Source organism: Hyperoodon ampullatus (assembly GCF_949752795.1).
Source record: "Hyperoodon ampullatus genome assembly, chromosome: 5".
Classification (NCBI taxonomy): Eukaryota; Metazoa; Chordata; class Mammalia; order Artiodactyla; family Ziphiidae; genus Hyperoodon; species Hyperoodon ampullatus.
This window is the reverse complement of record NC_136918.1, coordinates 86,723,120-86,746,844: the sequence shown is the minus strand read 5'-3', so window position 1 is coordinate 86,746,844 and position 23,725 is coordinate 86,723,120. Positions and strand designations below refer to the sequence as shown.

Sequence of the window (23,725 nt, the reverse complement as noted above, 5' to 3'; positions counted from 1 at the left end):
ACCAGGGATCAAACCTGTGTCCCCTGCATTGGCAGGCGGATTCTTAACCACTGCACCATCAGGGAAGTCCCTCTCTGATCACTTTTAATCTAACAATATCCTAAATAGATAGGCCCTCATTAATAATTGGTTAAACCAGAAGCAAGCATTATTTACACTGTTTTACAAGTAACTGTATGAGAGGAAGATTGGAGAAACAGGAACCACATAATCAGTTTCTAATTGCTTTTTTGAGTTAACTAGGGAGTTATGGGGTGGAAAGATTCTTTTAAAAAAAAAAAAAAAAAGAAGGCAGGGCTTCCCTGGTGGCGCAGTGGTTGGGAGTCCACCTGCCGATGCAGGGGACACGGGTTCGTGCCCCTGTCTGGGAAGATCCCACATGCCGCGGAGTGGCTGGGCCCGTGAGCCATGGCCGCTGAGCCTGCACGTCCGGAGCCTGTGCTCCGTAAGGGGAGAGGCCACAACAGTGAGAGGCCCGCGTACCGCCAAAAAATAAATAAATAAATAAAAGGGCAAAGTTTCCATTGTTATTTTGGAAATAACCATTTCTGATTCTTTGCCTGCGTAGGAACATCATTACCATTGCTGTGTTTTATGCGCTGCCTGTGATCCAGCTGGTTATCACCTACCAGACAGTAAGTGCTGCCCCGAACTCCAAAATCCCACCTTTCATACTGCAGGGAAAGATCTTTGCTGTGACTTACAGAGAAAGGTATAACTTGAGCTCCGCCCAAGAATTAATTCCCCATTTGGGTTCCCACTGGATTTCTCCACTGGTTCATCTTTGACCTTTAAATCTAGTTCCCAATTGTTTTATCACAGACCTCTTGTATTATTTTGACTACCAATCTGAAATTATTACCTTGCACTCATTTAGTCTTGGTATCTATCAACTATGTCTATTTTTTTACCAGTCTGAACTTCTGATCATCATAGGATGATGAGTAAAGTTCCAGACCAAAACAAAGAAACGTGATGTCTAATTTAGCCTGTGTCCTGTCATTGAGGGTAAATATGTTTTGTAAAAGTAAAAACAGCTTCACAAAACTAATGAGATATTAAAAGAAAATATAAAATAAATTTAAAAACAAACAAAAACAATAATTAAAATAGCTTGAGAATCCCCACTGCACCTTCACAGAACCCTAGGGTCCAGGTCACTTAAGTGATCTTGTCTGGAATCTATTACACATGAAAAAGCCCATTTAGAATAGCACCAGGCTAAAGGTGTTTCTAATGCAATGGTTCTCAAACTTTGCATTAAAATCATCTGGGGGACTTTAAAAAATCCCAGTGTCCAAGCTGCACCCCACACCAGTTAGAGCAGAGTGGAATCAGGCATCAGTATTGATGAAACTCCCAGTGATTCCAGTGTACAGCCAAGTTTGAGAGCCAGGAGTTTAATCATATTTCACCAATTCCATGCTTAATACGTGATGAGGATGAGGACTTCCTAAGGTTTGAGCACCACCATTTATAATCTAAATATTCTCTGAATACTTTGGGGCTCTGTCAGAAGATACAGCTATGCTGTGATCTAGGAAGGTTCTTAATGATAGCGAGAGTGATAACTATGGAAAACTGATCACACATCTCCTTATGTCCACCTGCCCTGTGGTTATCATTTCCACACAGAGGATGGAACAGCTCCTTACCCTCCCAGGATTCATCTAGAAAATAGGATGTACCATGACCGTCCTAATAGGCAGGTCCCAATGTTAGCATCCTCTCAAAATCCTTTTATAATGAGAACAAAGGAAATATACTCAGTTGCATTCTGCCGTGAGGCCACATAACGAGGGACACGGAATATTTCAATTCAAAGCAAGATGGCAGCATTTAAAGGAAATGTGTCTATACTGTGTAAAGGCTGAAGATAATGACCCATCCCCTGCTGAGAAGGAGCACTGGTTACACTGTAAATCACTGACAGTTGATCGCTGTGAGCACTGTCCACGTTTTGTGATTTCAGGCTCAGGCGGGGGGAGGAAAACAGCATCTCCTCTTCTCACTCTTGGTTTTACAGATAGTCAATGTCACTGGTAACCAGGACATCTGCTACTACAACTTCCTCTGTGCTCACCCCTGGGGTGTCCTGAGGTAAGCCCAGTCCTCTGAGGCAATGAGAGATGCCTTTCTGTGTAATGTGGCGATTTCAGTTTTTAAAAATACTAGAAACAATTGTGGAAACCACCCCCAATCAAGGGTAAAGAGGAATGAAATCAGGAAGTTGAGATCAGGTATGCCTCTTCCATTCCTGTAAACAGGAAACAGTCCTGAGGAGAAGGCAGAGATGTGGGGTTTTTTGGGGGTTTTGGGGGGGTACGCGGGCCTCTCACTGTTGTGGCCTCTCCCGTTGCGGAACACAGGCTCCAGACGCGCAGGCTCAGCGGCCATGGCTCACGGGCCCAGCCGCTCCGTGGCATGTGGGATCTTCCCGGACTGGGGCACGAACCCGTGTCCCCTGCATCGGCAGGCGGACTCTCAAACACTGCGCCACCAGGGAAGCCCCAGAGATGTGTTTGAAAATACCAGGTCCCTAGCTGTGATGACCCTCATCCATGGGCATGAGCCACTAGTACATTCAATCTGTTAAACAACCTCATGAGATAGATAGGATTATTATTACCCCCATTTTTAGATGAAGATGTTAAGGCTTAGTTAGAAAGGTAAGGACTTGCGGAAGGTCCCTCAGCTGTTAGTGATGTTGAGACTCACACCACGGCCTGCTGCCTCCAAGGCCATGCTCCAGCCTCCAGAACATGGCGAAGTGGAGAGAGCATATGCCTGGGAGTTGCAAGCCTGGCTTCTTGATCCAGAACTGAACTAGTCTCAGTTTCCTTAAATGAATCTGCTGGCTGTGACCAGATGACACTTATCCTGAAATTCATGGTTACAGAGCTGAGTATGGACACATAACGTGGGTCCATCCATCTATGTGAATTCACTCTCACAGTGTAGCTGAAACGCTTGGCCCAAATGCCCATCTGTGGAGAGACTCTTTTTCCTGGGATTCATTCCCCACCAGTGCCATCAGCACAAGGGAGGATTGAGTGGGTGTTAGGGAAGCTAAGAAGGCATCCCTGAGAGGAAACGGACACATTATCACAGGCTAAGCATCCTAACGTGGCGTTAGGTTAAAGACGCTTTCTGATGATCTCGGTCCTGAAATCTCATGGAAAGGTTGGCACTTGAAAACACTGAATGCTGATTTCACTCGCTCATCCATGCCTCATTCAGTCTCTAAAGCTCGTTGATACCTTGACTCTCTCATGGTCTCTCTGTCATCCCCTTAGTGCCTTCAACAACATTCTCAGTAACCTGGGCCACATGCTCCTGGGCTGCCTCTTCCTGCTGATAGTCTTGCGCCGGGACATTCTCCATCGAAGAGCCCTGGAAGCCAAGGACATCTTTGCCATGGTGAGGAGAGGGTGGGATGAGGGAGGTGAGAGCTAGGAAGGGTCATGGTTCCAAACGGGATCTGCAAAGAGGAGGGACATCTGGCTAGACGGTGTGACGATGGATTATGTGTAATGGACCACACGAGGCCAGAGCATGGGCATCCTGGTTCTGTGGCTGAGTCACTAAGGAGTATCTTTCCACTGACCAAGCTTTCTGCTTTTTCAGGAGTATGGGATTCCCAAACACTTCGGTCTCTTCTATGCTATGGGCATCGCACTGATGACGGAAGGGGTGCTCAGTGCTTGTTACCATGTCTGCCCTAATTACTCCAACTTCCAATTCGGTAATTAGAATTTACATCAGCTACACAGCTTTGAGTTATAGGAGTCTTATCCTGGGACCCTCTCAGAAATGCCAAGGTCGTGCTTGCAAGAATTAAATTGCATTTTACATGAAGTGATCTGAGGGCACCTCACCACAGGGCATGGTTTCCCCACATTGTACCATTTTTTTCTCTCTGACCACCTTTTATAGACTACAAAAGAGTGAACACTGGGTACTGATCTCATGGCTAGATCTGCAGGTGGGCAATGGGCTAAGTGTCAGGCAGCAGGTCAGGTAGAAACCACCAACAGACATCTAGAAATCTCCCTCAGTGTAGCTTGGCTCAATTTAGCAGTTTACCTGCTTTGGGTTGAAAGTAATCGAAAACCCAATTTGAATTGGATTAAATAATAAGTACAATCATCAGTGCAGCTTGGCTTAATTTAGCAGTTTACCTGCTTTAGGTTGAAAGTAATAGAAAACCCAATTCGAATTGGATTAAATAATAAGTACACTCATCAGCGCACCAGCCGAATGTACAGGTGGAATGGCCTTGTGGGTAGTCTGTCTGGTGGCTCTGGCTCCGCTTCTCTGTGATCCCCTTGGTTGCACCCAGCCTGCACACTGGTGGTCTCCTCAGGCTGCCTTCCCTCGTGGTGGCAGAAATAGCTACAGCAGGTCTTGGCTTCCTGTCTCCGCACCATGATGTCTAGAGAAAGCAGCGAGCTGGCTTCCAGGAGCCTTCATTTGAGAGCAGGAAACTTCTTTTCCCCAAACTCCCCAGATGACAGCCCCTTATGCCTCAACAGCTTACACAGCCCTGAGCTTACTCCAGAATCTTTCTCTGTGTGAGGGTTAGCTCGGGCCAGCACTGCTACACCAGTCACGGTGGCAAAGGAGGTGAGGTTACCTTTAGACCAATGAGACCCTTCCCTGGAACCAGGGGTGCGGTTAGCTTTCCTAAAGCAAGTGGTCTGGGAGGGTGTGCATTTCTGAATAGAAAATGGGGCTGAGATATTTGAGTTGGTATCGAGATGCTGTTAGGATGGAGAAAGGGAATAGCTGATGCTGGAAGAAGGCAATTAACAATGTCCTCCACACTCGAGGATGAGGTTTTTAAGAAGTTATTTTGTGTTTGTGTTCTAGCCTCTGGCTGTTAACTCAGAACACAACAGAAATTCTCTGTCATGTTTTAATTTTTTAAAATTAGAAGACATTTTTAATAGAGGAAAACTATAGAGAACAATATCATTCACCACTCAGAAGGAAAAAATGCCAACACTTTAAAATATTTGCCTTAAATCTACTTTAAGAAATAAAACTGTGTAAAGTTGAGGTCCCATTTTGAACTGTTTTCTAAACTTATCAACTCTCCCCTTCCTTAGAAGCAACAACTGTGATTAATTTTATATTTATCCTTCCAGTTTGTTTTTAATAGTTTTTCTTCATTTGTAACAAATTAATATTAATTTATCACACTTTGCTCGGCATCCTTCTTTTTTCATTCAACAATATGTTTTCAAGATTTATTGGTATTAAATCAAGGATAGCCAGTTCATTCATTTTTAAAGATTGTCATTCTGTAATAAAAATATACCACATTTATCAATTCCTCTATTGAACAACACTTAGAGGTTGCCAATATTCTGCTAGTACAGACAGTGCAACAATGACTAGCCTCATCTATGCCTGTTGTGCACATGTAAGAGAGGTTCCCTGGAATACCTAGAAGGAGAATTTTGGGGTCACCTGGTCCTGGATGATGCATCTTCCATTTTACCAAAAACAGTCAACTTTCTCCCCAAAATATTAATTTCCACTCCCATTGGCTGAGTGAGAGTTTCCACTTCCCCCATATCATCACTAACATGTGTTATTATTAGACATTTACACTTTTGCCACATTTTTTTAGTAACATGGGACATTGCATTGCTGTTTTAATTTGCATTTCCTTAACCCCCATGCAGCTAAGCCACATGTAATTTCTAGCTGTCTTCCATCCCTAAGCTAGAAAGCCTTGTATATGAGCAGTAATCAATGTGGTTACGTTTCAGTATGCTGAGAAGGACCTCCTGCACCCACGTAGGATTCTCTTTATTGTCACACTGCCCTGTTCCCATTAGGGCTTCTTTTCTTATTGTTAGACAGAAGCGTTTATACACACATAGCCCTGTGAGTGGGGATGGGCAATTATTCATCATATCATCTGATACTTTTCTTCTGTGAGCTAGGAACGCCCCTCTTGGAGGGGGTGAGAGGTGGAGTGTGTAGGGTTTACCTAGAATGTGCCTGGAGAGGCTGGTGTGTTGGAGGTCACCACACGGTCTGAGGGCAGCAAATACTCCAAGGCCTGAAGGGAGGGGTTCTCTGAGGCTGAAGAGAGGTCTATCTGCCACCTACTGGATCTCGATTGTCTCGGCTTCTCCTCAGACACCTCGTTCATGTACATAATCGCCGGCCTCTGCATGCTGAAGCTCTATCAGACCCGCCACCCAGACATCAACGCCAGTGCCTACGCTGCTTACATCTCCTTCGCCCTGGTCATCACGCTCACCGTCCTTGGAGTGGTGCGTCCCTCCCCACAGCTGGCAGCCCTCTTGGGAGGCTTTGTATTTTGGTTTTTGGACCTCAGGTGAACAGGTTTAACTAACCATAATCCTTGGCTCATGACACACTCTCATCATTGGTCCATTCATAGCATTTTAGTTACTGAGCTAGAATTTTTAATAATGTAACAGGCCCCTGGAACACTGCCCCTGGACAGTGTTAATACAAAGCTGAGACCTGACTCAGGTGAGACTGGAATAGAGATGTACAGGCTGATGGGAGAGAGACTGACTTGAAAGGACAAAAACCACTTTCTAAATGTGCATGCACATGTGTCAGTCCTCTTCTGTTATTTGAAGAGCATCAGCTCCCAGCTTTAGACCTACTGCCTCTTCACCTGCTGTTCAGCTGCCTCACCCATTGCTTCCTTTTCCATTTCTTTGTTTTTCGTTTGGCCAGGTAGCCATTCTTTTTCCTGCCCTTTGTGCAGTAAGATCCCTGTGAGATCAGAGAAGGGGAAAACCCAAAATTCACACACAGCGAGGTTTCTGACACCTTACGCATACACGAGAGATGAAACAATTTTAGTGAGTTCTCTGGGAAAAAGAAAAAAAAAAAAACCAGATGAAGGTAACTTCCATCTTTACTCCTAGGTGTTTGGGAAAAATGACCTGTGGTTGTTCTGGGTCATCTTCTCTGCAATCCATATTCTGGCTTCTCTGGCCCTCAGCACCCAGATCTACTACATGGGTCGTTTCAAGATAGGTGAGTCACCTGTTACTCTATACTAAACATGCTGATTAACTCACCCTGAGAAAGGATTGTCTTGCCTATCCTAAATGGAAGTGTTACTTGTCACCATGAACGCTTGCTCTGAATTCTGTGTGTTTAATAGCATATATTCTCTCCAAGAGCTTCCTCTCCTGTATAAGATAGCAACAATCTACTATCACTAGTTCTGTTTTCAACTGAGACACTAAGCTAGCTCAGAGCCGAGGCGTCCTTCCAACTCCAAGTCCCAAAAGCTTTACCATTCGCCAAACTTTGAAACTGCGTTTGTAGAACAGCATGATCATCACACCGCTAGTTCCACCGAGAAGAATGTTTTTCAGTTCATAGCACTTAAAAGGAGCATTTCTCTAACCATCCTAAATGGTTAACAGGAATAAATTCTATATTATATTCAAATTCTGGGGCTGGAAGTTTTGGAGCCCAACTTGCCAATCTTAGAGGCAGGACACCTGCTGAACGCCCTCTGACGGCATGAACGTATCACATTAGATCGCCAAGTGTTCTGTGGAAATCAGCTTCTGATCTGCTCTTGGTCAGTCAGCATACATTTGAGCAGGTGCAAGTCATTTTAGAGCATCTAAATTTCACCCATCATTTTAAAGTCCGGGAAGTCAGACTCAAAGATTCATTTGTATATTTCAAGAAAAACCAATATATATATAAACTAGGCCCATCCCTAATATTTGCGGAGCCCAAGGCAAGACTGTAAATAAAAGCCCACTTACCATATGTATAAAAATGTTTAATTTATAAAGCAGAGTAAAAAAAGTATTAAATATGTGGAAGAAAGGAAGGAAGAAAGAGGGAAGACCAACAAGCTGATAAATACACCTTCATTACAACCTACAAGGTACAAGTTCAAATTTAAAATTCTCAGGTGCAGGTTTCCCTGGTGGCGCAGTGGTTGAGAGTCTGCCTGCTGATGCAGGGGACGTGGGTTCGTGCCCCGGTCCGGGAAGATCCCACATGCCGCGGAGCGGCTAGGCCCGTGAGCCATGGCCGCTGAGCCTGAGTGTCCAGAGCCTGTGCTCTGCAACAGGAGAGGCCACAACAGTGAGAGGCCCACATACCGCAAAAAAAAAAAAATTCTCAGGTGCATGGAAGAGTACTCCAGAACACAGCTGTACAGGAGAGCTGGTCCCCAGCCCCTGCCCCTCTTTTCTTCTCACCTCTGGCTCTGTCCTGCATCTTAAGGGGTCTCACAGGTATGCATATGAACACCCTTGTCTAACATCCAACTGGCCATTCCTTGCCCCTAGAAGTGCATACTCTAGTGGTGCTATCTGCCCTCAGGAAGACAAACCAGGGAAAGGACCTATGCAGGCTCTGAGAGCGGGCTCAAGGCCATCAGGACAGGGAATTCTTGGGTCCAGGAATTCAGAATGTGGCCTAGAAGAAGCAGTCCCCTTGCCCTGCAGACTCCTCACTCATTGGGGAATGAGGGCCTTTAAAATATGGCACCACTGTTGCCCAGATCTAAGAGCGATTCTACATAAACAAGTGGCTTTAAGACTAGAAGACCAAATAAAACAATCTCTCATTTTGGCAGTTTAGTTTTTCCTTTTGGCATGGTCAGTAGATTAACTCTTGGTGTTAACATAGCCAGTATACCTCCAACTCCCCCAGTGGAAGCATCAATAGCTGGTTGGGTAGAACATTTGGTACAGCACTCTGTTCATGCTCCATCCTCCACACTCAAAGGTGAATGAAGTCATACAAACTAAACTCTCAAAAGGAAAATAAGTTAGGCACTGTTTCTCTGGGCTTTGCAAGTTGGAAAAATAAACTTGAATACAGATATATGTAATGGTAGTGACCATTAATACATAGAGGAGCTTTTAATATGTTTATACCACCTTTGCCCCATGCAATACCGAATTAATTTACCTTTTTAAAAAAGGAGAAATTTAAGGTCGTCTATTATAACCATGTACTAGTTTGTCAGGGTTCCAACAGGAAAAAGCGATCACATACAAAGACAAAAAGATTTATTCACAGAGGGACTCTTCATAGGACAGGGGTGGGGTGGCGAAGAATGAAAGGGGTAGCACAGTAACCTGGGGTTAGTAGCAGAGAAGCTTTTATTACCCACAAGCCCAAAAGGGCACAGAGGAAGTGGTTACCCAAACATAGAAGGAGGGCATCACAGTCAGGAAGTCACTTTCCTCCATGAGCGTGGAGCAGTGACCTTTGGTTAACAGACAGGCAACCTCACAGGGAGGGTACCAGGCAGATAGTACTCGGGGCTCACTCTCCTTCCTCTGTCCCTCCAGTCTCCTGCTGGCGTTTCTCATTGTCCAAATCCAAGGGGAGCGAGGGAACCCATTGAGTGGTCCCTGCAGTCAGCCTCCCCGGGCGTGGTGAGGACAGAGAGACATGGCAGGTGAGTCTGGAGGGGCAAAGGGAAGATAACCTTCACACAACTTAACCCAATATTTAAACTTTCTGGACCTAGGGAGTCTCCCCAAAGTGGTTACGGATTTACCAAAGTCAAAAGGAAAACACTGTGACAATTGCATCTACATTTAGTCCAAAGGCAGGAAGTCGGGTGAGTGGACGGTGGTTCAGGCAACACCAACCTCTCTGCCCATTCCATAAGCTGCCTTTGCTTTCTCAAATCACAGACTCCTTTCTCTGGGGCCCTCGGGCCACACAGGAAAATAAATGTGGACACGAGGAAAGGCAGTAGCAATGAGGCAGAGCATTTCATACGCAGGACAGAAAACTGCAGAGCTACTTGCCCAGAAAACCATCGTGCCTCTTGTTTCCCGAAAAGGACCACAGGCAGAGGATGGATTATAAGTTGCAAGTGGTGCGCAAAAGTACACAGGGAGAGAGCAAAGTCTGATTCACGCTTTGAAGAATAGTGAACTTCTGAACGTTTGAGACAGGCAGAAGGAGCCTGTGTACTTTACGAGAAGACATTACTTTTGTAATCAGAATACAAAATTAAGGTCATCTGTTTCAAGAGAAAAATAAAATGACCAGTAGTTTACCTGTTTGGCTACCTTCTTACAAATCTTTTTTTTTCTCTCCTCAATTCTCTGCTTCCCACTGATTCAGATGTGTCTGACACAGGTAACGTTCAGCCACCGTCCCCAGGGTTTTCTACATTGTTTTCTTAACAAAGAGACCTGCCTGGCTGACCTGCCAACTCTGCTTTCTGAACACTTCTTCCAGATTGGGCAGGATTTGGTGGGCAGGGGGTTTCGAGAGAGGCTCAGAGGCAGGGATGCACCCCAACCCAGCCCGTAACACGCCTCTTCTGGGCTAGTGCATGGACACGCCCACGCCCCCAACCCCCAGTGTATCTAGTCTAGCGAACGCTGCTTAAATTGACCCCAGGGGTAGCCTTGAAGAGGAGCGGCAGCACAGCAGAGCTGGGGTCCACCCTTACTGAAATGCTCACTTCGGGAAGACCCAGCCTTGCCCGTGACATCTTTGTGTGGATGGCTCACAGAATGACAGCCCCACCTGGGGCCCTGACCCTGCTCATGTAACAATTATCATACGTACAGGCTTTCTGAACATGCTTAGTAGATCCCACTGTCCCCTGGTTCAATTCTTACTGAGTTATAACCACACTGAGAAACACAGATTCGAATTTTTACAAGCTAAGATTTCCCATGGTCTAGAGAGAGCAGATGTTTTAAGGTGACTTTTGAAAGTCCCCATACATCTCTGCTGTAAAGAAAACACCACTAGAGTAAACTATCAACAGAGGGAAACTTAGCTGAAGGAGACCATAGGAGGGTTGGCCAGCCCCCAGATGGTTTGTGAGTGCTTGTTCCTTGTGTCCATCTTGCCTGCCTTTCTGCGGGATGCTGCATGGATAGAGCACACCTGCCACGAAAGCCCAGGCAGCTGTGGGTGGCGTTTTTTAAAGCAAGCATTTATTGCTGACCTATTAGGTACAAAGCATGGCTTTTATGAGGTGACGACGACATCATCCTGGCCGCAAAAGCTTGGGCCAAAGGGGAGTGTTTTGGATGATCTCTGACCAAGCCTTCTCACCATGCGATTGTGTCATCAGCAGATTTGGGAATTTTCCGACGGGCCGCTATGGTGTTCTACACGGACTGCATCCAGCAGTGCAGCCGGCCTCTCTATATGGTAAGTGTGTGTTCCTGCGTGCCTTGGCCTTCTCCCAGACAACAGGAGGACAGCAGGAGGGGCAGGCTCGGGGTAGTCACACAAGGCTCCCCAAACCAAGAGGGCCAGATGGCCTGGCGTGGCTGAAGTCCAGTTAGTGAGGGAAGAGGCATCTTGCTTCTCCTTCTCACTTTTTTTTTTTTGTGGTACGCGGGCCTCTCACTGTTGTGGCCTCTCCCATTGCGGAGCACAGGCTCCAGACGCACAGGCCCAGCGACCATGGCTCACGGGCCCAGCTGCTCTGCGGCATGTGGGATCTTCCCGGACCGGGGCACGAACCCGTATCCCCTGCATCGGCAGGCGGACTCTCAACCACTGCACCACCAGGGAAGCCCCCTTCTCACTCTTAAAAGACACGCTGGGATGGTTCCTTTTTTGTACGTGAAAAATTGCTAGTATATAAAGAACATATGTATGTATATACACACACAAAACTATTAAAGTGACGATCGCTGGGGGAGGGAGGATCAAGATACGGTGTCCCTATAAATAATCATCCAAAGAGGTATGATTATTTCACTTGTGAAAGTGAAGAGAGGGCACTATTAAAAATGACACCTGGACTGTCCCAAGCAAACTAGGGACATATGATCACTCCAATCACTTTCATTAGGAACTTTCCACATTATACATTTGTTTGCTTTTTATACATTGTTTGACTTTTACAATGAGCACGAATGCTTTTTCAAAATTGTAGTTATTGCTTGATGGCAGAAATACACTTTTAAAAATTCTACCGTAGGGTTTTCAATATATTGCACATTTCTATACTGAGCGGAGGGATCAGTGTAGTTTCTACACTGAGCTGGGATCAGCCCTGCTCCCAGCTGCCTTGGCTTGCTGGCCAGTGACCTTGGGAAGGCTACATACCTCCTCTGAGCCAGTGCCCCAACTTTTACCCCGTGCTGTGATCAGAACTAGTGATGCCATTTGGGCGTGGCACACAGGCATTCACTAAATTCTTGCTGATAGTTTATAATCAGAAGGATTTTTACATAAAGGAACCTGGGAATGTTTTAAGCCCGGTAGAGCTTGGGCAGGAGCTATAGGCACTAAAAATGGAAGGAATTGAAGCTGGAGGGTTTTACTCAGGGGAGAACTTAAAAGCCCATTAAGACCTGTGAGTATTAGGAGAGATAAGAATGCCTCAGCTGTGAACCATAAGAGGAAATTAGTGTTTCTGGTTTTTTTTACATTAATTGATGCAGGCTGTCTTTTTTTTTAACAGACTATTTTTAGAGTTTTTAGTTTTTTTTAGGTTCACCGGAAAATTGGGAAGAAAATACAGAGATTTCCCGTATGCCCCTCTGCCACACAGACACAGCTTCCCCATATCAACACCCTCACCAGAGAGGTGCATTTGTTAGTCAGTGAACCTAGGTTAACACATCATAATCACTCAAAGTCTATACTTTACATTACAATTCACTCCTGGTGTTGTACATTCTATGGTTTTCTTGACGAGTTTGTGATGACATATATTCATCATTATAGTATCAAAGAAGGTAAGAGTCGTTTTCCTGCCCTAAAAATCCTCTGCGCTCCACCTATTCTTTCCACCTGCCCCTCCTCCCCAAGCCCTGGCAGCCACTGATCTTCTTCAGTGTCTCCTTAGTCTTACCTTTTCCAGAACGTCATATCGTTGGAATAATATAGTATGCGGCCTTTCCAGATTGGCTGAAATAATATGCACTTATGTTTCCTCCATGTCTTTTCATGGCTTGCTAGCTCATTTCTTTTTTTTTTTTCTTTTTTTTTTTTTCCGGTATGCGGGCCTCTCACTGCTGTGGCCTCTCCCGCTGCGGAGCACAGGCTCCGGACGCGCAGGCTCAGCGGCCATGGCTCACGGGCCCAGCCGCTCCGCGGCATGTGGGATCTTACCGGACCGGGGCACGAACCCGTTTCCCCTGCATCGGCAGGCGGACTCTCAACCACTGTGCCACCAGGGAAGCCCTCATTTCTTTTTAGTCCTAATATTCCACTGTCTGGATGTGCTACAGTTTATTTATCCGTTCACCTGTTGAAGGACATCTTGGTTGCTTCCAAGTTTTGGCAATTATGAATAAAGCTGCTATAAAATTTTGTGGGCAGGTTTTTGTATAGGCACGTTTTCAGCTCCTTTGGGTAAATACCAAGGAGCACAACTGCTGGATCATACGGTAAAAGTATGTTTAGTTTTCTAGGAAACTGCCAAACTGTCTTCCGAAATGGTTGGACCATTCTGCGTTCCCACCAGCCATGAATGAGAGTTCCACATCCTCACGAGCAACTGGTGCTGTTAGTGTTTTGGATTTTGGCCTTTCTAGTAGGTGAATTAGTTTTTTTTAAAAGGAAGATATTTCCTTCAAATGTAACGGATCACCCACAAAGAGAATCACTACTTTTAAATAGATGAGTGGCCATGCAAATTAAAGTATAATTAGATAGCACCTAACAGTTGTAAGTAGTAGGCAAAGGAGTAGGAATGGATTGTGAATAAATCTCTGTCGGAGTAATTGTCCTTTGAGATGGACCTTACCTCTCTATTTTCTCCCCTACCAATAACTTTAATCTTAATAAGGCCATGTGTTTAGAAACCAGGAGCCTGGGAGCTGCAGGACCTCCTTGGAGCCAGAATAATGAAACTAATTCCAGGTGCATCCCAAGAGCTGCCTTAGGGCCCACCAGTTAACACAACCCAGGGAAAGAGTCCTTGGTTACAGAACACCGGTGGCAGAATTCTTTTAACTACTGAGTAATCAGCACATACCACCAGCCTTCCCACCAAGAGGTGGGCCCAGGTGCCCAGCTCCTTTAAAAACTGGGGGGAGGGCTTCCCTGGTGGCGCAGAGAGTCCACCTGCCGATGCAGGGGACATGGGTTCGTGTCCCGGTCCGGGAAGATCCCACATGCTGCGGAGTGGCTGGGCCCATGAGCCATGGCCGCTGGGCCTGCGTGTCCGGAGCCTGTGTTCTGCAATGGGAGAGGCCACAACAGTGAGAGGCCCGCATACCACAAAAAAAAAAAAAAAAAAAAAAAAATCTGGGGGGAAAACAGCAAGACTTCTGCTTTATCACCAGGCTTTCTTTTACAGGGACGAGGTCACGTCTGTTTGCAGTCAGAGGCTTTGCCATTTAGTCCTCGTAGAGGACTTTCCGGTCATAGGCATAGCTCTCTTAAAACTATAGAAAAATTGTTTCCACCAAGGCAATTGTTTTCCCATAATTGATGCTTCCCCTATGGTAAGTTTTTTTAAAAGGCCCCTCATTTGATGTTTTCTTTCCTCCTTTCCAGGACAGAATGGTATTGCTCATCGTGGGGAATCTGGTTAACTGGTCCTTGTAAGTAGTCTTAGGAAAACATGTTTTTCTCATTATTAATTTCTCTGTAACACCGTGGTTTAGCTTTCCTTGGCTGTCATTTTTATAAAGAAGTCTTAAATTAAGGAGAGCATAGGACTGTGCTTGTTCTAGTGACTTGAAAGAAAGCTATTTCTTGTCCTGCAAAGAATGCACTAGGAAGCTCTTGTGTACCAATAGTTGCCTCCCTTAAAGCAATGAGTTCAACACACTGATGCCTTGAGCTCATTTGTTCAATAAGACAAACATCAAATTTGCTATATCTAGGTGGATAAATTAGATTGGATATATATGCATATACACACATACACACATATATATAAAGAGAGATTAATTATGCCAGCAGCTGCAAAAATGCAACAGTTTTAAACTCTTTTTAGAACTTTCCATAAAGGCTGCCCAGTAGGCATTTCTCTTTCTTACCTGTGTGTGTGTGTGTGTGTGTGTGTGTCTTTCTCATTTCTTTCTTTCCCTCCAGGTCTCAATCTTCCTACTCTGCCTATATCATTCTTCTTCCTTTTCTTTTCCCTCATTATCACCTTGGTCTTGTTTCCTCAAATGACCTCAAAGTAGAACAGTGCAACAGAAGTACATTTATGCTAGCTGTATTTTATGTATCTGTTTTTTGCAACTTACTCTTAACTTAAAAATATGAATGAGTGAGATATTTTATTGATCCCTCAAAAAATAAGTATGTTGAGCTGCTTTTATTAGTGGTTCTTAGCTGATGTGCTCCTCTGGGTCAGTGACCTTTGATAGAAAGGTGACACCCTACTCCTCCTCCCTTTAAGATACCAGATACAAAGAAAGAAGCACACCATCAGGGAAAGCCAGAATCAAGTCATGAGAATTTGAATCTTATTTCGGGGCCACATGCTTTTGGAAGAAACTTCCCACAATACTGTTGCCCCAGGGTTTACCTCGGGGAAGGTCCATACCTGTGAAGGACTGTCCTTTATTCAGGGACACGTCAGGATGGGTGATTCTTTGCCGTGGTCACCTGTGATGCTCTCTCAGCCACCCTTTTAGGGAAGACCCCACAGTCCTGGAGACTCTGTAAGACAGGACAGAGGGCGCTGATAGGAGATACGATACTGAACAACTGATGATAGTGTCTGCAGGGTCAGAATCACCTAGCTTGTCCCTGCCTCTAGTAGAACTAAAATCAAGCCCAAGTCTGCAATCAGACTTAACAATCAACAGAAAGATATCCCATGCTCTTGGATTGGAAGAATTAATGTTGTTAAAATAGCCATACTACACAAAGCAATCTACAGATTTAATGTGATCCCTATCAAATTACCCATGACATTTTTCACAGAACTAGAACAAATAATCCTAAAATTTGTATGGAACCATAAAATACAAAGCAATCCTGAGGAAAAAGAACAAAGCAGGAGGCATAACCCTCCCAGACTTCAGATAATACTACAAAGTTACAGTAATCAAAACAGTGGGGTACTGGCACAAAAACAGACATATGAATCAATGGAACAGAATAGAGAGCCCAGAAATAAACACACACACCTACGGTCGATCAATCTTTGACAAAGGAGGCAAAAATATACAATGGGAAAAAGACAGTCTCTTCAGTAAGTGGTGTTGGGAAAACTGGAAAGCCACATGTAAATCAATGAAGTTAGAACACACCCTCACACCATACACACACATAAACTCAAAATGGCTTAAAGACAAACATAAGATATGACACCATAAAACTCCTAGAAAAGATTATAGGCAAAACGTTCTCTGATATAAATCATACCAAAGTTTCTTAGGTCAGTCTCCCAAGGCAATAGAAATAAAAACAAAAATAAACAAATGGGACCTAATCAAACTTACAAGCTTTTGCACAGCAAAGGAAACCATAAACAAAAAGACAACCTATGGAATGGGAGAAAATATTTGCAAACAATGCGACCCAAAAGGGCTTAATTTCCAAAGTATATAAACAGCTCATACAACTCAATAACAAAAAGACAACCCAATCAAAAAATGGGCAGAAGACCTAAATAGACTTTTCTCCAAAGAAGACATACTGATGGCCAACAGGCACATGAAAAGGCGCTCAGCATCACTAATTATTAGAGAAATGCAAATCAAAACTACCTCACAATGGTCAGAATGGCCATAATTAAAAAGTCTACAGGGCTTCCCTGGTGGCGCAATGGTTGAGAGTCCGCCTGCCGATGCAGGGGAAACAGGTTCGTGCCCCGGTCTGGGAAGATCCCACATGCCGCGGAGCGGCTGGGCCCGTGAGCCATGGCCGCTGAGCCTGCGCATCCGGAGCCTGTGCTCCGCAATGGGAGAGGCCACAACAGTGAGAGGCCCGTGTACTGCAAAAAAAAAAAAAAAAAAAAAAAAAAAGTCTACAAATGACTAATACTAGAGAGGGTGTGGAGAAAAGTGAACCCTCCTACACTGTTGGTGGGAATGTAAGTTGGTGCAGCCACTATGGAAAACTGTATGGAGGTTCCTCAGAAAACTAAAAATAGAATTACCATATGATCCAGCAATCCCACTTCTGGGCATATATCCAGAGAAAACTATAATTCAAAAAGATACATGCACCCCTATGTTCATAGAAGCACTACTCACAATAGCCAAGACATGGAAACAATCTAAATGTTTATTGACAGATGAATAAAGAAGTTGTGGTACATATATACAATGGAATACTACTCAGCCATAAAAACTGAAATAATGCCATTTGCAGCAATATGGATGCAACTAGAGATTATCATACTAAGTAAGTAAGTCAGAAAGAGGAAGACAAATATCATATGATATCACTTACATGTGGAATCTAAAATATGGCACAAATGGACCTATTCACGAAACAGAAACAGATTCACAGACATAGAGAACTGACTTGTGGTTGCCAAGTGTAGGGGGGTGGAGGAGGGATGGACTGGGAGTTTGGGGTTAGTAGATGCAAACTATTACATATAGAATGGATAAACAACAAGGTCTTACTGTATAGCACAGGGAACTATATTCAATACCCTGGAACAAATCATAATGGACATGAATATTAAAAAGAATGTAGATGTGTATAACTGAGTCATTTTGCTGTACAGCAGAAATTAACATAACATTGTAAATCAACTATACTTCAATAAAAAAATAAATTTTTAAAAAATGAACAAAAACAGTCCATTAATAACAGCTTTCCACTTGAAATACTTAGGAATAAACTTTGAGAGATGTATGGAATCTTTCTGCAGAAAATTTAATTACCTTATTAGGAGACATAGAGGAAAACTTAGCTAAATGAAGAAAGATGGCATGCCCTGGGTGAGAAGATTAACTATTGTAAAGATATCAATTCTCAAGTTAATGTGTAAATTTAGAATTAGAAATGGAATGAAGTTAACAGGATTTTATTCTGAAATTATTTACCTAGTTAGACAAAATTGTCAAAGGTCTCTGCAAAAGGTTAACCGGAGAAAGGAGGGGCAGAGGTGTATAGTGACAGCCCAGCATTATTCAGTAGAACTTTCTGGAATGATGTGTTTATTAGCCACTTGTGGTTATTGAGCACTTGAAATGTGGTGTGACCTAGGAAATGAATTTTCAGTTTTATTTAATTTTTATTAATTTTTATTTAAATAGCCACATGTGGTTACCACATTGGATAGTGTAAGCTAGCCTAACCTTTGTTAGATAATCTAACATATTATAAAACAACAATAACACGATGAGCCACTGCTCCAAAACTAGAAATTATAAATTAGTGAATCAGGATGAAGAGGCCAGAAATCCAACTATATATATATATATGTACATGGTGTGTCTGTATTAAAAACAAGCTTTCAAAACCAGGAGATAAGAAAAGGCTGTATAATAAAGACTTTTGTTAGAACGGAATAGAAATTTGGAGCAAAATTAAGGCCAAACCCCAACCAAAATAAACTTCACTATTAATTTAGACAGCTAGCAAAAAGTTGGTAATGTGTGTCAAGCCAAGTATTGAGATAATTCTATGTCTAATAATCTATTCTAATCATCTTAAATGCAAAAAGAAAAAAAAGCACAATATGTCTGAAGGTATTTATTGCAGTTTTTAATAATAGTGCACAACTGACGGACAAAGAGAAAACTCTTCAACTAGAGAGGTAGGATGATTGCTTATGGTACATCCACTGATAGGAACCTCACAATCGTTAAAAATGAATGTTCTGAAGATGTAATGAATTGAAAGTTACTTATAATATGTTCAACATTTTTAAATTCCCCTCCCACCAGAAATGGGGGTGTGGGAGTGAAAAAGCCAATAATGTTACAAATCCACCTTCATAGCTACAAAATAATTCCTCTGTGTGCTCAGTGCCCTCTTTGGACTGATCTATCGACCCAGGGACTTTGCCTCCTACATGCTGGGCATCTTCATCTGTAACCTGCTGCTCTACTTGGCCTTTTACGTCATCATGAAGGTAAGAGTGGCGGTTGGGAGCCGGGCACCGCGGGCCCTCCTCGGGTGACGCGTGCAGCTTGGCAGCAGCACTTCTCACCCACAGCTTCGCAGCTCCGAGAAGATCCTCCTGATCCCGCTCTTCTGCATCGTTGCCACTGCTGCGGTGTGGGCCGCCGCCCTGTATTTTTTCTTCCAGAATCTCAGCAGCTGGGAGGTAAGAGGGCAGTTTTCTTTTCCAGGATGACATTCTCTCTCCATCTTGCCTTTCTGACCTTCCTACCTCCCTCTCTTCATGTGCTTGTTGCTGTTTATCTTTTTTATGTTCTCTGATATGAATGCTTTCTCTAAAGGGGATGGTTTTAAATATCCACATGTGACTGCTCAATAAATGGCAGGTCATCATTATCAGGGTGGCACCTCTTAAAAACGAAGCTCTACCGACACTGCAAATGTGATCTTCATTATGTGTCATATTATGATTATGATCCTGTTCCCAGTGGATGTTTAATATGTACAGAAACCTTGCTTAGTGTATCTTCTCCACCTTATCATAGTCATCATCCATAAAGAAATACACAGGTGCAGGTGTTTATAAATCCATTTCACAGATAGAAAAGCTGAGGCCTAGGAAACTGGTGATGTATCTGAGGCACAGAACAGGGAAGAAGTCTTAGCTCTCCGTCACCATAATCACCACAGGCAACTTTAGAACATTTTTATCACCCCAGGAAAAAACCTGCATCCCTTAGCAGTCAATCACCATTTCTCCCTAACCCCTTAGCCTTAGGCAACCACTCATCTATCTTTTGTCTCTACAGATATACCTATTCTGGACATTTCATATAAATGGAATCACATAACATGTGGTCTTTGATTCTGGCTTCTCTTCATAATGGTTCCTAGGTGCACCCATGTGTAGATGTTATCAGTACTTCATGTTTTTATTGCTGAATATTCCATTGTATGGATATACCTCATTTTATCTACCCGTTCATCAGTCTATGGACATCTTGGCTTTTATGAATGTTGCTGCTGTGAACAACTGTGGTCAATTTTTTGCGTGGACGTATGTTTTCTTGGAAGCTAACTTTTTGACCCAGGCATCTAGTAGTGACTTTTTAGGTTTCTGGATACTCAGCTCTCTAAGGAGTTGAACTGTGGGAATGCCCCCACTATATCCCGCCTCACCTTCTTCCAGGGAACGCCAGCCGAATCCCGAGAGAAGAATCGAGAGTGTATCCTGCTGGATTTCTTTGATGACCATGACGTCTGGCACTTCCTCTCTGCTACTGCCCTGTTTTTCTCATTCTTGGTGAGTTCATAAAAACTTTTTTCATTTCTTCTCGTTTTACATCCTGTACCCCTTTTTTTCTCTTCCCCTCTTTCTTACATCCCCTTTTGTATTTTTAATTTCCCTTTCCAAGTCTTCATTATAATTCAATGTACAGAATATCTTATTTCTTTTTTTACACTGTATCCTTCGGTTAGATCTTTATTTTCATTCTCCTTTTACTCTTCAATACTTTAAGACACAGAGTGATAAAATAATTTTCCTTCAGGTGTGCAATGTTTGGACTGAATTGTTGATTAGACCTCACATGCCCAAATCCCCTGGGAACCACTTTTGGCATTGGCTACAATCTCAGCCACACTAGGTTATTCCTTCTTGGGCTATACTCACATTCCTCCCCCTCTTCCAGTCCCACTGCATGTCTTACAAACATTTCACAAGTTCTTGGAGTGGCTCAGGATAGCAGCCAGGCCTCTTTTTGCCTTCTAACCAGTCTCTTCCAAATCTCTCCAGTAGTCCCTCCATTTTTTGCCCAAACACCTTTCCAGAAGCCATGCATATTATAACCACCCAGGATGAGAACTCCCAGCCTACTTCCATCTTAATTTTGACTTTTCCAAAATAAAAGCCCATGGTGCCTGTACACAAGGTCATTTAACAAATAACACTGGGTTGGCCAAAAAGTGCCTTCAGTTTTTAAGTCAAAATAAAGGACATTTTTCATTTTCACCAAGAACTTTATTGAACAATGTATTCACCCTTTTGTTCCACTACCTTCTGCCACTTTTCAGGCAACTTCATAATTCCATCTTCCCAAAACTTTTTATCTTTTTGAGCAAAGAACTGTTCCAGGTGCCTTTTACAGTCTTCCAGGGAATTGATTTTTTTTCCATTAAGAGAATTTTGTAAAGACCAAAATAAATGGAAATCCAAAGGTGCAATGTCTGGTGAATACGGCTGATCAATCAGAACTTCCCAGCCAAGCTGTAACAGTTTTTGCCTGGTCATCAAAGAAGCATGCGGTCTTGCGTTATCCTGATGGAAGATTATGCGTTTTCTGCTGACTAATTCTGGATGCTTTTCGTCGAGTGCCGCTTTCAGTTGGTCTGATTGGGAGCAGAACTTGTTGGAATTAATCATTTGATTTTCTGGAATTAGCTCATAATACAGAACTCCCTTCCAATCCCACCATTTACACATCACCTTCTTTGGATGAAGATCGACCTTTGGTGTGGTTGGTGGTGGTTCATTTCGCTTGCCCCACGGTCTCTTCCATTCCACTTTATTGTACAGTATCAACTTTTCGTTGCCTGTCACAATTTGTTTTAAAAATGGAACTTTTTATGTTTGTTTTTACTTTTGGCCGTGTTGGGTCTTCGTTGCTGTGCACGGGCTTTCTCTAGTTGCGGCGAGCGGGGGCTACTCTTTATTGCAGTGCACGGGCTTCTCATTGCAATGGCTTCTCATTGAGGAGCACGGGTTCTAGGTGCACGGGCTTCAGTAGTTGTGGCACGCAGGCTCAGTAGGTGTGGCGCACGGGCTTAGTTGCTCTGCGGCATGTGGGATCTTCCCCGTCCAGGGATCGAACCCGTGTCCCCTGCATTAGCAGGCAGATTCTTAAGCACTGCACCACCAGGGAAGCCCAAAACCAGAACGTTTTCATTACGTTTAAGTAGAGAATCACATGCGGAAATACAGTCAAGAAGGTTTTTTTCGCTTAACTTAATGTGAAACCCAAACATCAAAGTGATTCACATAACCAAGCTAGTGCAAATGATTTTCAACACTTGATTTAGATATTTTGAGTATGTCGGCTATCTCCCGTGTGGTATAACGTTGATCGTTCTCAATTAATGTCTCGATTTGATCGCTATCAACTTCAATTGGTCTACCCGACTGTGGAGCATCATCCAGCGAGAAATCTCCAGCACAAAACTTCACAAACCACTTTTGACATGTTCCATCAGTCACAGCACCTTCTCCATACACTGCACAAATCTTTTTTTTGCGTTTCAGTTGTTTTTACCTTTCTTGAAATAATAAAGCATAATATGCCGAAAATGTTGCTTTTTTTCTTCCATCTTCAGTATTAAAATGGCTACATAAAAATTCACCAATTTTGATAGGTCTTTTTTTAAATGCACGCTGATATGACAGCTGTCACACACAATCTAACAAAATTGTTTCAAATGAAGTTAAAGACAACTAAGTGCTACTCGAGCCATCTTACGGAAAAAACCGAACGAACCTTTCGGCCAGCCCAATATTAGGCCTCCTGGTTTCACGCTGCCCACTTACTTCAGTCTTGTCCATGTAACCTCAAGAGTGGAGCAGGGCTACCCCCTCGTGGCCAGTTTGGAAAGTTTAACCAGTCTGTGTAAACATCATTCCTGAAGGCTTTTATCTTTGATAGTCACCTTCTCTAGAGAGACAGAGACAACAAAAGTGGAGCTAAGGGTTCCATGTGGAGAGAGTGATGGTAGAGGGAACTAAAAGTGGAGGATTAGGGTACAATTCTTATATGGCAATATTCTATGCAACAAGATTTCATTCCGTTTAGGTCCCGACCCAAATGTCCCCTCCTAAGTGGTAATGATGTCCCTGGCCACCCAATGAAAAACAAAATTTTATACATTTACAACTGAATCACTTTGCTGTATACCTGAAACTAACATAACATTGTTAATCAACTGTACTCCAATATAAAATAAAAATACAAAATTTAGAAAAATAAAATTTTAACCAAAAAAATTTTTTTGACCTCACCCCATCCCACACTTCCTATATCCCCACGACAGTTTAATTATTATCCTTAGTACATATTACTAGCTAACATACTTGACTTTGCTTATGCATTTGCTTCATGTCTGAAGCCCTCTCTCAAATGTAAGCCCCACCAGGGTAGGGATTTTTGTCTCTTTTGTTCTAAGCCATATCTCTAGCACCTGGAATAGCACTTAATAGACCCTTGATAAATATTTGAATTAATACATGAACTATGTAATTATGACAAGTGCCTGTTAAGAGCACGGCGTTGCAAAAAGCTGCAGAAGACATGAAAACAAGTAAGGGCACTTGTGAGTCTTTGAGAGAAAACAGGGACTTATTGCAACTGTGGGTTCCTCTCATTTCTCTGCCTCTCTCATTTCAGGTTTTGTTAACCCTGGATGATGACCTGGATGTGGTTCGGAGAGACCAGATCCCTGTCTTTTAAGCCTCCAGCATGGAGAGCGGGGAGAGAGAGCAACCAATCTTGGTGCTGTTTCATGAAAAATACAGAGACTGCAGCAAAGTAAGCACTGCCAAATGCTCCACTCACCCTCTGTTGGGTTGGCTCTGTACACATTCCCGCAGGGAGGAGAGGAGCTACAGGGGGACCCAAACCTGCAAGAAGGGAAGCAGAAGGGAGGCAGCAACTGTGGACAGAGTCAAGCCCTTCAGAGTCGAAAAACACCCACCATC

General features: G+C 43.4%; 1 protein-coding gene across 5 annotated transcripts in view; it reads left to right on the top strand.

Moving 5' to 3' along the window:
• SIDT1 (SID1 transmembrane family member 1) overlaps positions 1-23,477 on the top strand; it is a gene marked incomplete at both ends in the record, with an annotated part of 87,447 nt that extends 63,970 nt beyond the window's left edge. For 3 of the 5 annotated variants that reach the window (XM_079704964.1, XM_079704963.1, XM_079704961.1), the window contains 12 exons: positions 569-635; positions 2,027-2,100; positions 3,297-3,420; positions 3,628-3,745; positions 6,157-6,293; positions 6,927-7,038; positions 11,099-11,178; positions 14,491-14,537; positions 18,886-18,991; positions 19,076-19,186; positions 20,171-20,284; positions 23,415-23,477. In XM_079704964.1, coding sequence (XP_079561090.1) covers positions 569-635; positions 2,027-2,100; positions 3,297-3,420; positions 3,628-3,745; positions 6,157-6,293; positions 6,927-7,038; positions 11,099-11,178; positions 14,491-14,537; positions 18,886-18,991; positions 19,076-19,186; positions 20,171-20,284; positions 23,415-23,477 — 1,153 coding nt within the window. Of the gene's footprint in view, positions 1-568; positions 636-2,026; positions 2,101-3,296; positions 3,421-3,627; positions 3,746-6,156; positions 6,294-6,926; positions 7,039-10,128; positions 10,144-11,098; positions 11,179-14,490; positions 14,538-18,885; positions 18,992-19,075; positions 19,187-20,170; positions 20,285-23,414 lie in introns of all 5 variants that reach the window. The other 2 variants (XM_079704960.1, XM_079704962.1) reach the window with 2 other exon arrangements.
• Between the last annotated feature and the right edge of the window lie 248 nt (positions 23,478-23,725).